The sequence below is a fragment of the Penicillium roqueforti genome (assembly GCF_015533775.1).
Source record: "Penicillium roqueforti strain LCP96 04111 chromosome Unknown scaffold_03, whole genome shotgun sequence".
Taxonomy (NCBI): Eukaryota; Fungi; Ascomycota; class Eurotiomycetes; order Eurotiales; family Aspergillaceae; genus Penicillium; species Penicillium roqueforti.
The window spans coordinates 308,196-320,923 of record NW_024067567.1 but is presented as its reverse complement, the minus strand read 5'-3'; the positions used below and the strand labels follow the sequence as shown (position 1 = coordinate 320,923).

The window sequence follows — 12,728 nt, the reverse complement described above, 5'->3', positions numbered from 1 at the left end:
TTCTTCGATTCGGTGATTATGTCCTGCCCTTCACTATAACTCCTAAGGCAAATGAGATTGTCTTGAAGGTTTTAACTTCAAATTTCTACGCTGTGATGGCTCTCTCTTCACCGGCGTGGATATTTAACAGGCGCCTTTGAGATCACTATGATACCCCTCCGTTTCCTTCTCTTTGATTATTTTGATTATTTGCTTTGCTTCTGCTCAAGACTGTTAGCATGTGCCTTTTTTTTTGCGGTTTCTATTATCTATTTTCAATATCCCCTCGCAGCACATTCTTGGTTTTGATTTTTGGTTGAATTTGGCCTTGGCATTACGAGACGGACGACTATGATTTATTCTTATAGCATGCGTGGTGTTTCATATTATTATTATCTTTTGTCGGACGTTACATGGGCGTTCGTCACTTCAGTTCTTTGCTTTGTGTTGTTAACTTAGCTTGATGGTTTGCTTCTACTGATGTACTTTATATCTGCCGATCTTTGATTTACCGATCTGGCTTTGTCTTCTCTACTCGATTTGGTGAGATATCTGTCCGGCTGGCTGGCCTGTCCTGGGTTCGGAACAAGACTGATCAAGTTATGTGTTATATTTTGCAACTCGCAAGAAAAGTCGGCTGCACATGCGGCCTCTGTCCTTAACCGCATAGCACTTTGATAATCTGATCTATCTGGCTCAAATTACATGATATTAAGCGTATTCTATCTAAAATAACATTTCGATATCTAAATTTTGTCTCGGTGTTATAGCTAGGATGGTAGCATGGGACCCCCCTTGTCTATGAGACTAGCGCCAGGAATCAGAATAACAGTACGAACTACACAGGTATATCGAGCTTTCCACAGGTGCGATGGTAGAATCTCTCAAGGTGCAGATAATAAAACGGCCTTTCCGTATATATATGTGGGCAGGCAGGGATATTTATACATAACCCTCGAGATGCTTATAGGTAATGCAACTATTCAATCTTCCCTAGAACGAAAGGTCTTTTGGGGAGTATAATAGAAAGATAGGGACGAGAAGCATTTCATTGCCAAGCCTAACATATCCAACAGAACATATTTATACATATACAGCAGACCAGTCTAAACCAGCCTTAAAAAAAAAACAATGCCGAGCAAACGAACAAACCATCAAACAGAGATCAAGTATGAGATTCTCACCAAGCCCTCAAATCTACCAAAGCCTATTCTCAGGCAAGACCTTCTCCTTCTTAACACCAGCAGTAGACTTCCTCTCCTCAGAAGAGCGGAAGAACAGACTGGGTCCCTCAAGCGGCTTAAGCAGGTGGGAAAGATATCCGCGATGCGCAGGATCACGGTAGTACTCGATATCTTTACGCTTCGTCGGATCCGGCAGTCGGTACTTCATTTGCCGGTTGTTGACTACCGTACTCCAGGTCATCCAGGCCGCCGTAGGGCGAACTTTGGCGAGTTTGTAGAGCTGTTCGGAGCCGCTAGCGCGCGCCCACGCAGCAGACAGGAAGCTGTGCGTCTCGCCGTCCAGGATGCGGCGAATGGACGGCCGCGTGTAGTAGCGGGTAGTCACTGAGCCGCCGGCGCCTTCGATGGCTGCGATGGCGGAGGCGGAGACGCGCGAGGCAACGACGTGGATTGGTTGTTTCAAGTCTTGGGCGCCGTCGCCGAGGATCTTGAGGCCGTCGATGGGTCGGCTGATGCACCCGCTCTTGTAGAGCTCCTTCAATGTAATCGGTTGTTTAGGGTTGATGCGGCCTTGGTCGATCCAGTATTGGATACGGTCGAGGTTGACGGTTGCCATGTCGACGGAGAAGCTGGAGCCGAGGAGGGAGACTGATTAGAGATGCACTTTGGGGGTTTGTGGTGGTTTTGACAAGGGAGGATGACTTACATGTTGACGCCGCCGCGCTCGCCGTGCACGATGATATCCTTGGTCTGACCACCATTGAAGCCCGCTGGGACTTTGCCGTGCTGGCCTTGACCCTTGTGACCGCGACCGGAGGTCTTACCCTTGCCTGAAGCGGGACCGCGGCCTCGACGGATGCGCTTGTTGTAGGCAGTTGGGTTGTCGGAGAGGGAGGCTAGGATGGAAGCGTTGCGGATTTGCTGGGATTGGGGGAGGAGGAAGGCGAGTGGAGAGGCATTTTGAAAGGTCCGGGCGGAGAATTGTGCCAGCTGCGTAGGCAGCCCCATCAGCCGGGGAGACATTGTGTGTGAGTTGGGTTATAGCCTCGCTGGTGTTGCATTCGCGGGTTAGTGGTGAGTTTCGAGATCTCTGTCGGGGCGGGTTATGTTTGATCCGACTCCGGGATGGCCCTAACTAAGTTCAGTATATCAGTCGAGCTGGGCACCGCCAAGCCCTGTGTTGCTCGTTCGGATCTTTCAAGATATCAGCTTTTTGGATAAAGAAACAGAATGTGTTTGTCACGTTCCTTTTTTAATATATTTATATCGGCGTGGATTTAGATAGTCTGGCAACTGTCAATATATAGCCCAAAGCCTTGGTTATACATCTAAATCTACTAAAACGCTATGCAATATGATACAATGGAAGATAGTGGTTCAAGGGAAAAAAATACCAGTTGGCAAATCTAAATTCATATGCTGCAGAGCTAAAGCTATGTCTGCGAAAGTCAAACGCCGTATGTATGCAGAATGCGATAGGAGCAGTACATTGCCGATGTGCTCTGAGGCACATTCGACGGGCGAAGATAAAGTCAAGAATAACGCCGCAGATGCCATCCCCGAGATTGATTCCGTCTGCAGGGAGGCGAAAACCGAGTTCCTTCTAAAATGGAGCGCCGAAAATATGCCAAATACAATCGTGAAAATGAGGAAGTCTGTGCAGTCGAAAAAGGAAGACAGGCAAGAGAAGAGAATAGTAAGGTGTACAGTGAATGAGATAATTTTTTTTCTCGTGTGACGGGTCGTGGCGCGGTGAAGTCATAAACGCAGGAGATGTGGTAAAACGGGGCACAGAATGCTTTAACCAGAGTAACCGGTGGGTGGGTAGATAGGATGCAGGTAAGGAGCTTGGTTCCACGCGTCAGGCTGGATGTAGGGCAGCAGGCCGGTCTTGCGAGAGGTGTTACCCTTGCTAAGCGGCTGGTAGTGCATATGGTCAAACGGAACATTGCGCTGCTGCTGTAGAGAGCTTGACGGAGGTGGAATCAGCAAGGTGTTGACGGAACGCACTGGCCGGTAAGGCGAGTTGCGGTTGGCGAGGAAGAAGGAAGGAGAGAGGTGGGTCTGCGGAGTGTGGGCGGAATAGGCTGAACCAACCGGCGAGACGGTGGCAGAAGACACGCCGAATGGGCTCTGGTGGTGCCGGCCGAGTTCGGGCAGAGAAGGGGTGGTGTACATGCTAGATTGCATCGGGGGTACGGAGAGAGGAGGCATCTGCTGCCAATTCGCCGGGCGATTGTAGATAGGAGGCATGATGGCTGGAAGGTGGGAGGGTGCCGTGGAAGGAAGTGTTTGAGGCGCGGGGTAGGAAGTTGGGAGGGGAGGCGGATGGTGAGGATGCGGAAGACGAGAAACGTTCATAGGTGCCACCGGGGCCGAAGTGGGAGTCAAGACAGGTGGCAGGGTGGGCATCGTATTCATGGCAGTCGCCGGGACCGTCATCGACGGAGCAGATGTGGCGGAAGACGGCGCAAACCGCTTGGTCGGCTGAAGCTCATCGTTCTCATCGCGGCTTCGTTTCCGAGAGCCTCCCATCGCAGCCTCACTGCCGATGTGCTGTGGCGGCAAGTATGGCAATCCATTAGGTGGCATATACCAATTGGGCTGCGGCTGGGATCGGAAGGCATCGGTGGTAGGCGACGGCAACTTGGACGGCGACTGCGATTGCACGCGGGGAGGCGAAACACGGAACATGGCGGCTGATTCGGCGGGTAGCATCGAGGCTTGGTTGAAGTAGTCCCCGAAGAGTCCCAGCTTGGTGTGCCACCGGGACCATTCGGTCTCGGAGGAGAACAGATCATAGCGAATGTTGCTCAAGAACTCGACCTCCATAATGTGAATCTCGTGCACCGCAATACCCGATACCTCAGCCCACGTCTTATTGGTGTAAGTGTTATCGTCGAGGTCTGTGGATGAGTCAGCTACGTTGTCCAATCAAGGAAAGGGCGGTGAAACTGATAAGAACCACTCACATTTATTGCCGAGCATCAGCGCAACCGTCATCAAACGGAACTCGCTGCCTTTCTTGCCCTTGACCCCAGAGTTGAATTTCTTTAGGCGGTAAATGAATAGAAGGGCCAGTAGAATGACGTTCTGGCTGACTTGCGTCGTGGAAAGAATCGTGGCGACCCATTTTTGGAATCCGACGGTAGGTATGGCCTCCGCGACCAGGGAAGGAACGGGATGTTGGCGGTCTTCGATAGCTTGCAGTTTCGAGGTCTTTTCGAACCAGAAGAGACAGGTCATCTAGAAATCCAGCCCGTTAGCTTCCACCTCACTTTTGTAGACCTGGGATTTCTCACCTGAGCCGCAAACTCGGCCAGACTGCCCTTGCTGTTGTTGATGGATGAGGGGATGCGGAGTTGCGATCCAGTTGCACCGGTTGACTTCTTTTGCGCCGTTGGTTCCGTTACGGGGGCTTCTTTGGGCGCGGGGTGGGCTTGCGGTTTCATAGCCATCATCGAGGGAATGGAATCGAACTGCGGGCGAGTAGGGCCGTATAGGTGCGAGGGCACCCTGTTCGGTTTCCCCCCATATGCGATAGGTGGCATGGCATTGTAGGTGACGCCGGTCATATCGTGAGGAGGGGTGGGTAGACCGTTCCGAATGGGAACAGTCCGATAGGATCCCGAGGTCTGGCTCTCAAAAGCCTTTGCCGGATGATCCTCAGTCAAGTCAATGGTTGGAACTCCCAGTGTCGAAGAGGAGGAATGGAAGCCCAGAGTGGAAGACATAGGGAAAGAGTGGTGAGCAGAGAGGTCGACACATGGAGTTTTATTTCTTTTATTTCTTTTTTTTTTCCCTTTTGATCAAAGCAAAGAAAGGCGTCGGCGGATAGAACCGAGGAGTTTCAGTGATCCATGTTCTCTTCTATCAAAGGTGAAAGTAGAGCGCAGACAATCGATGAGAGTGTCCAATTGGAATGCAATCAAGGAGGAAAGGGCGACCGGCGATGATTCCAAGTGAGGGAAAAGTGAATATCGACCGTTCACAGGGAGTTTGAATGATGTATATAGAGTAGCCACGATAGGCCCATATAAGGAAAGTAGTGATAAACCATCAGAGATCTGGCTACTCCACTTGGAGATGAGGAAAGCGAAAAACGGCAAAAATACGGGAAAATGCAAAAGAATCCAATAAATAAAACCAAATAATAAATGTCAAGGCATCATCTCCATCAAGTCCACCGACCCCATCCGGAGAAAGCGATAGTGGCCATACACAGAGTTTGACCCGGACGCAGGTCCAGGTTGATCCTCCTTTCTGGGCTCGTTTGGGTTCCGGGTTTGGACAATCTAGAATTGGAAATATATAAAATAAAAGAAAGGAACAAGGTAAGGTAACAAGTAACGGGTCAGTAACCAAGTCAGAAATAATAATCAGAAATACCGGTTGATGTCAGAGCCACGGGGTGCTAAGTGGATGCAACTAAAAAGGGTAGGTCACAGAATGTTTACCTGGTCCCGGCCTCACATTTGCAGTAAAATGACCCAAGTTGACTATAGCGTAGGACTAGTGAAAGCAAAAAGAGGGAAAAAAAGTAAAAAAAAACAAATGAAAAGTAAAACCCCAACCAAGTTGAAATCAAAAGAGACCATCCTGAGACCCATCTCAGATCCAATAATAAGTCAGGTTTAGCATCAATAAATTACCAAACCGTGTTATGCGGAAGGGCTGTGAGGGTGCGCAAGCATGTAGGTACTGCAAAGAGAAAAAGGGCTAAGGGGTGGTGGTTGCCGGGAAGCGCGGGGGGGGGCCAGGGAGGTTTGAGCACGGTGGCTGGTACATTACTTGTCGTATACTATGGGAAAGGCAAAGGAATGAACCGAAAGAAAAGAAACGGAAGAGAAAAAAAGAAAAAGAAAAGAAAAAGACACCAATGATGAGCGAGTGGAAGATCAATTACTTGGTTGAGGATGACCGACCAAAGAGAGGGCAGATCGGGAGTCTCGGTAAGAATGGTGCATTCTTAGGTAAGAAGGCAAAATTACTGGGTATTGGGCCAATCAGCACCCAGAGCCTCGGTATTGGCCGGAATGGTCCACTCCCAGTCTCAGGCCATATTTCGCTTTAATCTTTTTTTATTTTCTTTTGTTAATTTATCCCGTGTACGACCGGTCCACGGTCCAGGGCTTTCATCTTGCTCTATCACACTTGTGCTCGCGTACTCCCCGACTTGTTAGCCGCCAGTCATTGGTTCCGTATATTATGCCCAGCTTTATGGGTGAGAGGTAATTTATTCGCGTCTTTTCGTGTCCTCAGGCTTGGTCTTATCCCGTCCACTGTTCCGGCTTTCCTGTTTATGATTCAGGGGGATCTCATCATAATTACAGGCTACTATCCCAATTTTGATAGTTCAGCCTCGGGAGGAGGGCATACCGGCCATCGTCTGATTCGTCCGGCTTTTATGCACTGGATTTCCCCAAGGTATTTCCCTCTCCAATATACAGATTGGTCACCACATACTACTCCGTACCTACTTTCATATCATGTACAACTGGTACATCGGTATTTATCTCCCGTCAAGACGCCCTGGCATATACCACCGGGACTGTTGGCCCCCAGTGGGATGAATGAGCGGTTTCACCCTGTTTGACCTGTCCAGACGGCACAAGCTTCACGTAAGGTGGCATGTAGTTGCACTTGTGATCCAGTGTAGGGTAGAAAGCTGAAATTGCAACGGGCCCAGATCGGCTGGTGGAATTGGAATCCATCGCTCGTGGCGCCCTAACGGTCATCTTTTCGAGAAAACAAGCCGTGACGGCCCAGAGATGTGCACACTCCTCGCAAACTATATTGCTGCATACACCGGTACCATGATGTGGAAGTATCGTGTCTAAGTGTCTCTGTCAGCAACTCATCCTAGACACGCAAGGCATACCTATCGAACCACTGGAATCTTCAGAAACCTTCATCCCCATATGGTCTTTGGGTGGACTCTCACAGAGACACTTCTCTATCACCGTTCATGTCCGAAACCAGGTTACTTGGGTAACCTCCAAACTTGCCTAGGGATGATCCAATTGTGCTATTTTAGTGGCAAAACCACCAAGCGAAGTGTCCGGTCACCCAAATCGTGGACCTTCATAAAAAATAAGTTGATCAGGTGAATTTTATAAAAAAAAAGAATTCAAAGAAAGAAAGAAATTGCACCCTCTTTCTCTCCACTTTGGTTTCTGAGCCACCGCCACGGAAGATGTTTCGTTTCTAGAACCCCCAGACAGAAGGTGGATTGAACAAGGGAAAGTCCACTGTGTCATAATGCTCCATCTTGTTAGACGATCTATGCTGTTGTCGATGGTTTGAAATTTTCTTTTTCTTTTCACTTTGGCCCAGAGCCGACTCCTGATTGGTCAAGTGCTAGAGTGCCCCCGTCTTTTACTATTTTAGGCCGTGTGTTCGTTCACTCGTCACAGTCATACACAAAAGAGCCCTGGAGCCTTGGGAGCCAGCGTCAAAGGTTGTTTGACTCGGAGCTTTGCCCTTTTGTTTCCCCCTTGATCTACATTCGCTTCTGCTCTTCTCTTTGGTGGGTCGAAACAGAAAAAAAAAAGGAGTTTGCTAAAATGAAGTCTTTACCCTTGCCATCCCGGTTGCGGTATTTCATTTCGACTGCACAATTCCCGGTAGCTCCACAAGCTTTACCTATCGCCTTTCGCCCTTCGCGGGTGAGATTCCTCGGCACAGTACTACATGCAGAGTTCGCCTGGCCACAGGCTATTTCTAACCTTTCTTAGTCTTTAATTATTGTATAGAGAGAGTGGGGGGAAAATATATTTAATTGCTTTTTTTTGGAAAATGTCCTCCCTTGGAAGAAGTCCGGAGTATCACCCCCTGTGTGTATAGCCACCGTCTCTTTAGACAGGTTGTACCTCCGACCATTGGCGCATGCAGTTGGCTGCGACCGCTATGATCGTGATCTTCTCGGCAATGTCATAAATTCGAATGTGTATCGTCTACCGACATACTGTGTGTCGACCTGATGCACGCGGAACCCCATCCTATCATGGAAATCATCCGAGCTCACACCTCGACCTTAGGTCCGAGGTACTTCTATCACCTACCAATCCTACCATGTTGTATGTACTCCGTATAATCACGGGGCACTTGGGAACATCTCCGCAGCACTTTGCGCAGCACTTTGCGCAGAACCACACTTCAATGTTGCCTCTTGATTGGCGACGACTAAATATCCAGAGTTTTCACTTTGGTAGTTGCGGACAGTGTGCTCCGTACGAGAAATCCACGCAACCTGGAATCTAACCAGGGTTACGGAGTAATAATGGTTGGGATGTCTAGTGGCTGATCTAATCTCGCAAAGCTGAAGCCGATCCCTTTACGTTGTTGCTCCTATATCGTATACTCCCTACTCCGCAAGGAGTAACTTCTTCTATAGTATAATGATAATCCATTCAATCAACAGATCACCGGCTTACTCCGTACTCAGTCTCGACTATCACAACCAGGATGTGTTGGCTCTATTAATTACGCATTAACCCTGACACCTTCCTTCATCATTACACGGCGGGGCTTGGATTCCGGTACAAGCCCTCTGCGCCCGGCATCAATTTCCTCTGGAATTTTAAATTGCTTACAATATTGTGGCATTTAATTTCCTTTTCTCTTCCAAGTAACCTATCTTATGCGTCAGTCGCAAGGCCAAAAAACCCCCCCTACACTTTGTGAGAACACTCAGGATCTCAACGCCGTGTTCAACCACCTTGCGCCTCTTACCTAGCACGGCTCCTTGCATGTCTCCCATCTGTGCCTAAAGTACTGAGGGCGACGGAAATATTAAATAGCATAGGAACCCTAGATCATTGCCTCGATATCACATAACCACACATGTAGTATTCTGGTTCCTCTATCGGTGCATACACTATCTGGGATTTTCTCCGCTCTCGTAACCTTGTAATACGCAGGTTACAATTATCTATGTCGCGGATTATCGGTTTGATGCGCTGCTTCGTATACATTCTGTTTTCGATTTCAATAGCATAAGGCTGCTGCAATTAATCTTCTCTTCCTGGCGTCATTTGACCCACTCCCGGGATGAAGGACACGGCATGCAAACATCTTTAAACTCTTAGAGTAATCCTTACTAGACCCAACAACCGGGGTGGAAGTTGGTGGAATTAATTGGAGACTCGAAATTACAGATCCGGTCGGGACCCATAATGTATAGATTGTCGCTACGAGTAAAACGTTAATATTACCTAGATGCTTTCTATATGACGTCGGCATCCGCAGTACAACGTTCTATACGGGGTATATTGGATGTGATATACAGTATGTATATCCTGAAGTTGTCCTGTGGGTGACTACGGAGTACTTGGCACCCATATCCATGGGTAATTCTAGCGCTGCAGTCTTACGATGATCACACCCATTGACCCTGCACGCCACCCCAGAGGGTTGCCTCTTCCCTTTAGTCTCTTCCGAGTAGTCACCGACAGACCGCCGCAACCCGACCTCGACCCCCGGAAGTGCACAATTTGTCAAGGGCAAAGACAAGGGCAAATGCAAATGCAAATGAGCTCGGGCACGGCCGTGTGACAGAACGGGGTCATCTCGAACTATCAGTTGATGTTTTTTTTTTTTTTTTGAGGCTGATCTCGGACTCGAGACTCTGTGCTTCACCACCCCGCGCACAGGGGCCAACCGCCAGAGATACTCCATAGAGGGGGCGAGCCCACACAATCCACACAGCCCACATGCTCGCAAAGTTTCAGAGGCATAGCAAGTTGAGGGGCAATAATAATCGACCGGTTCTTTTTTTAGCTTTTTGACTTTGTGCTTGACCAAGACTTATCTCACAATTTGTCTGGATTGTGCAAAGCGCCCCGAGCACCAAGCAAAGTGCTAATTCCGAGACTAACAGGGTACTAACAGGATCTTGAATCTTGCCTTTTTCAAAGACTCTGCTTCCGCCCGTGATTTGACTTTGGCGGATTCGAGAATATATTCCCTCAATGGAGCCTTGGCTAATCGATACTCTTTTTGCCCCCGCTCGGGTGGCTTATAGTTGATCAACGATCAATGCGGTGACGGTGTACGGAGTAGAATCTGAGGTTATGTGATCTCTGATATGGTCTAGACTGCAACATATGTACTGTAGTCAGATTCGCATCCATAATATACTCGGCACACAAACTGTGGGGGAGGACGTATTACGCAGCCTTTGTCTCAGTCGCTTTCAACGTCTAAGATTAGTTTTCCAGGCTTAATAATGCAAGACACTTGGGGCTTGGGAGTCTAGAGCGATGATAATATCAAGTCACGACTCGACGATCCCAGTCGGAACGCACTGCACCGGCATCCGATGCCAGGAAATAAATTCTTCTGCCTTAACATTTTACTTAGCTTTGAATGGTGGAGCAGTCAACGCGTACTCCATACACATTCTGGCTTGCACCTTTCTTGCTACCGAGTACCATAGTCCAAAGTGTACACAAGATCGCATATTCCGTCTCATCCGGGAGCCACTTCTTTTCACTTTTTTGTTCTTTTTTTATTCGAAGATAAACCAAAATAAATAACAGTGTAGTAAAGGCTGTCCTGTGGGAAATAACTCCTCTGCCCCGGTCCAAGACGTGTTGCAATGCCAGGTACAGTCCCGAGGCGAGCTGGGCATGTTTCCAATCTGCAGCCAGTAGCACTGTACTCCGTACTCTTCTGTACATTGTATATGCGAAATACAGATATGCAATAATACCAGTGCCAGTATGAAATTCAAAAGAGAAAAAAAAGCACGGATATACGGCAAAAGAAACCCTCCAATCTCGGGAAACTTCACATTGTCACTTTTCGATTTTATGTGGATCAGCGAACTGCCTTCGCCTGCACGGCACCCGGTGGGTGAACAGCACATATGTCACAGTCATCGACATCTCACAGATCGAATCACTGTCGTTCGAGATAACCGACCTAATGACCTAGACTCAATCGCGTTTCAATTCAATCATCATTCAATTGCATCTCCAGATCTATATCGCTTGGAACTAAATCTTTGACCTCTCGGAGTTGGTGGACGACGGCTTGGTCATTTCAAGGTCTCCGGGGCAGACATGGTCATAGCTATGACCAGGAACACAGGCCAGTGGCGGGTTTGTGCTTTTGGCGTAACCGCCCTCTCACCCTTCGTGTTCTTTTCAATCTTTTCTTCTCTTTGGCAATCGCGGATTGAGGCCGATCAACTTCCAATGTTTCTTTGTTGGCCCTCGAAATAATCGGGTTTATTCAATCGTGCTATTTCTGAAACCGAACAGGGCTTTACTGGTCTGATCATTTCTTTGACCTTAGTGGGTTACTGGTTGTGCGTCGCGGGTGACAGACTGCTCACAGTTTTGCCTTGGGTTTCTTTCTTTTCGTTTGCCTGGATCGGAATCGACTAACCTGGATGGGATGCACCATGGCATGCGGTTGATTCTTCGTTTCTGATTTAGGATTCCGAACACAATATGCCAACTAAAAAAATGCAAGCCGACTAAACTCATGCAAGTTGCATATCGGTCTAGCCTTGCTTCGAGAATTCAAGGAGTCTGATTAACCCCGGACTAACCGATGCATTCGCCTTTGAATTGCATGTCTATTCATTTGCAGCACGTAAACTGATTTTTCCGAGGAGACTAATTGCGATGTCTAATTCTGGCCTGGAAGATATCTTCTGCGTTATTGTTTCGATCATAATGCCACAACAGTTCATTCGAGAAGAATCAAGCAAGAGACTTGAGGTTTCATAGGTAAGCATTTTCGAAGCGGATTACATGGCCATTATTGAGAGTCTGTCTTGTATTTTTTGGTAATTCGAGCAATGGTCTATCTACTCCCTATCCTCTTATCAGACATTTCAGACCACTGATCTGTGAAAAGGAATAATTGATCATACCCGTTGATATCACCCTGATCTCATTAACATTCTAGTCTGATGCCTTGCCTTTTCAAACCCGAAGGCTCTGTGTGTACAGACTCAAGACAGGAAGCAATACGCCATCAACCAAGTGCATCCAATCACTCACAGGACCAACCAGTTCATGTTGATGAGAGCAAGCAAGGCGGAAAACAATCCAATAGACAAGGCGAACTCCCAACGGAATAGTACCGCACTCTACATGACACAATTTGCTCGGAGATGCAGACACGAAGCCATAGCAGCACCTCCGACATCATAATTCGGCCTCGTCATGGCCATAATGGAACCTCGCCTTTCCCGGATCCGAACTATCTCATGAAGCGACTGGCCAAATTTCCACCTCACAGTGCGGCTATATGTACATTTCCCCCGTAACACAGACAAACGAAACCCGAAGCATAAGCGATGTCAAACCCAGCCAGACAGAGCCAATGGAACAAAAGGAAGTACAGCTCAAGATATTCTATACCACACCAATCTAAGCCGCATCTTGCATAGCCGTACCTCCAATGAAGATATGATACCTCGTGACACGGAGACCCCGATATACTCAACCAACCCAGATGCGATTCAGATGGCCGCGTAGGCGGGGCAAATAATTAGCTGAAGGGTGATATTATGCTCATACCCGCATAAGAGCACACTTGTACACT

At 48.1% G+C, this 12,728-nt stretch overlaps 2 protein-coding genes across 2 annotated transcripts; both read right to left on the bottom strand.

Moving 5' to 3' along the window:
- Nucleotides 1-1,176: 1,176 nt before the first annotated feature.
- LCP9604111_2550 (mitochondrial 54S ribosomal protein uL15m) lies at nt 1,177-2,186 on the bottom strand (the record flags this gene model as incomplete). The annotated part of the gene is made up of 2 exons (XM_039070040.1): nt 1,177-1,792; nt 1,870-2,186. 2 exons carry the CDS (start codon nt 2,184-2,186, stop codon nt 1,177-1,179), a joined length of 933 nt encoding a protein of 310 aa, XP_038931302.1.
- Nucleotides 2,187-2,963: 777 nt separating this feature from the next.
- Nucleotides 2,964-4,897, bottom strand: LCP9604111_2549 (uncharacterized protein; the record flags this gene model as incomplete). The annotated part of the gene is made up of 3 exons (XM_039070038.1): nt 2,964-4,069; nt 4,136-4,409; nt 4,466-4,897. The coding sequence occupies 3 exons, from the start codon at nt 4,895-4,897 to the stop codon at nt 2,964-2,966; spliced, it is 1,812 nt and encodes a 603-aa protein (XP_038931301.1).
- Between the last annotated feature and the right edge of the window lie 7,831 nt (nt 4,898-12,728).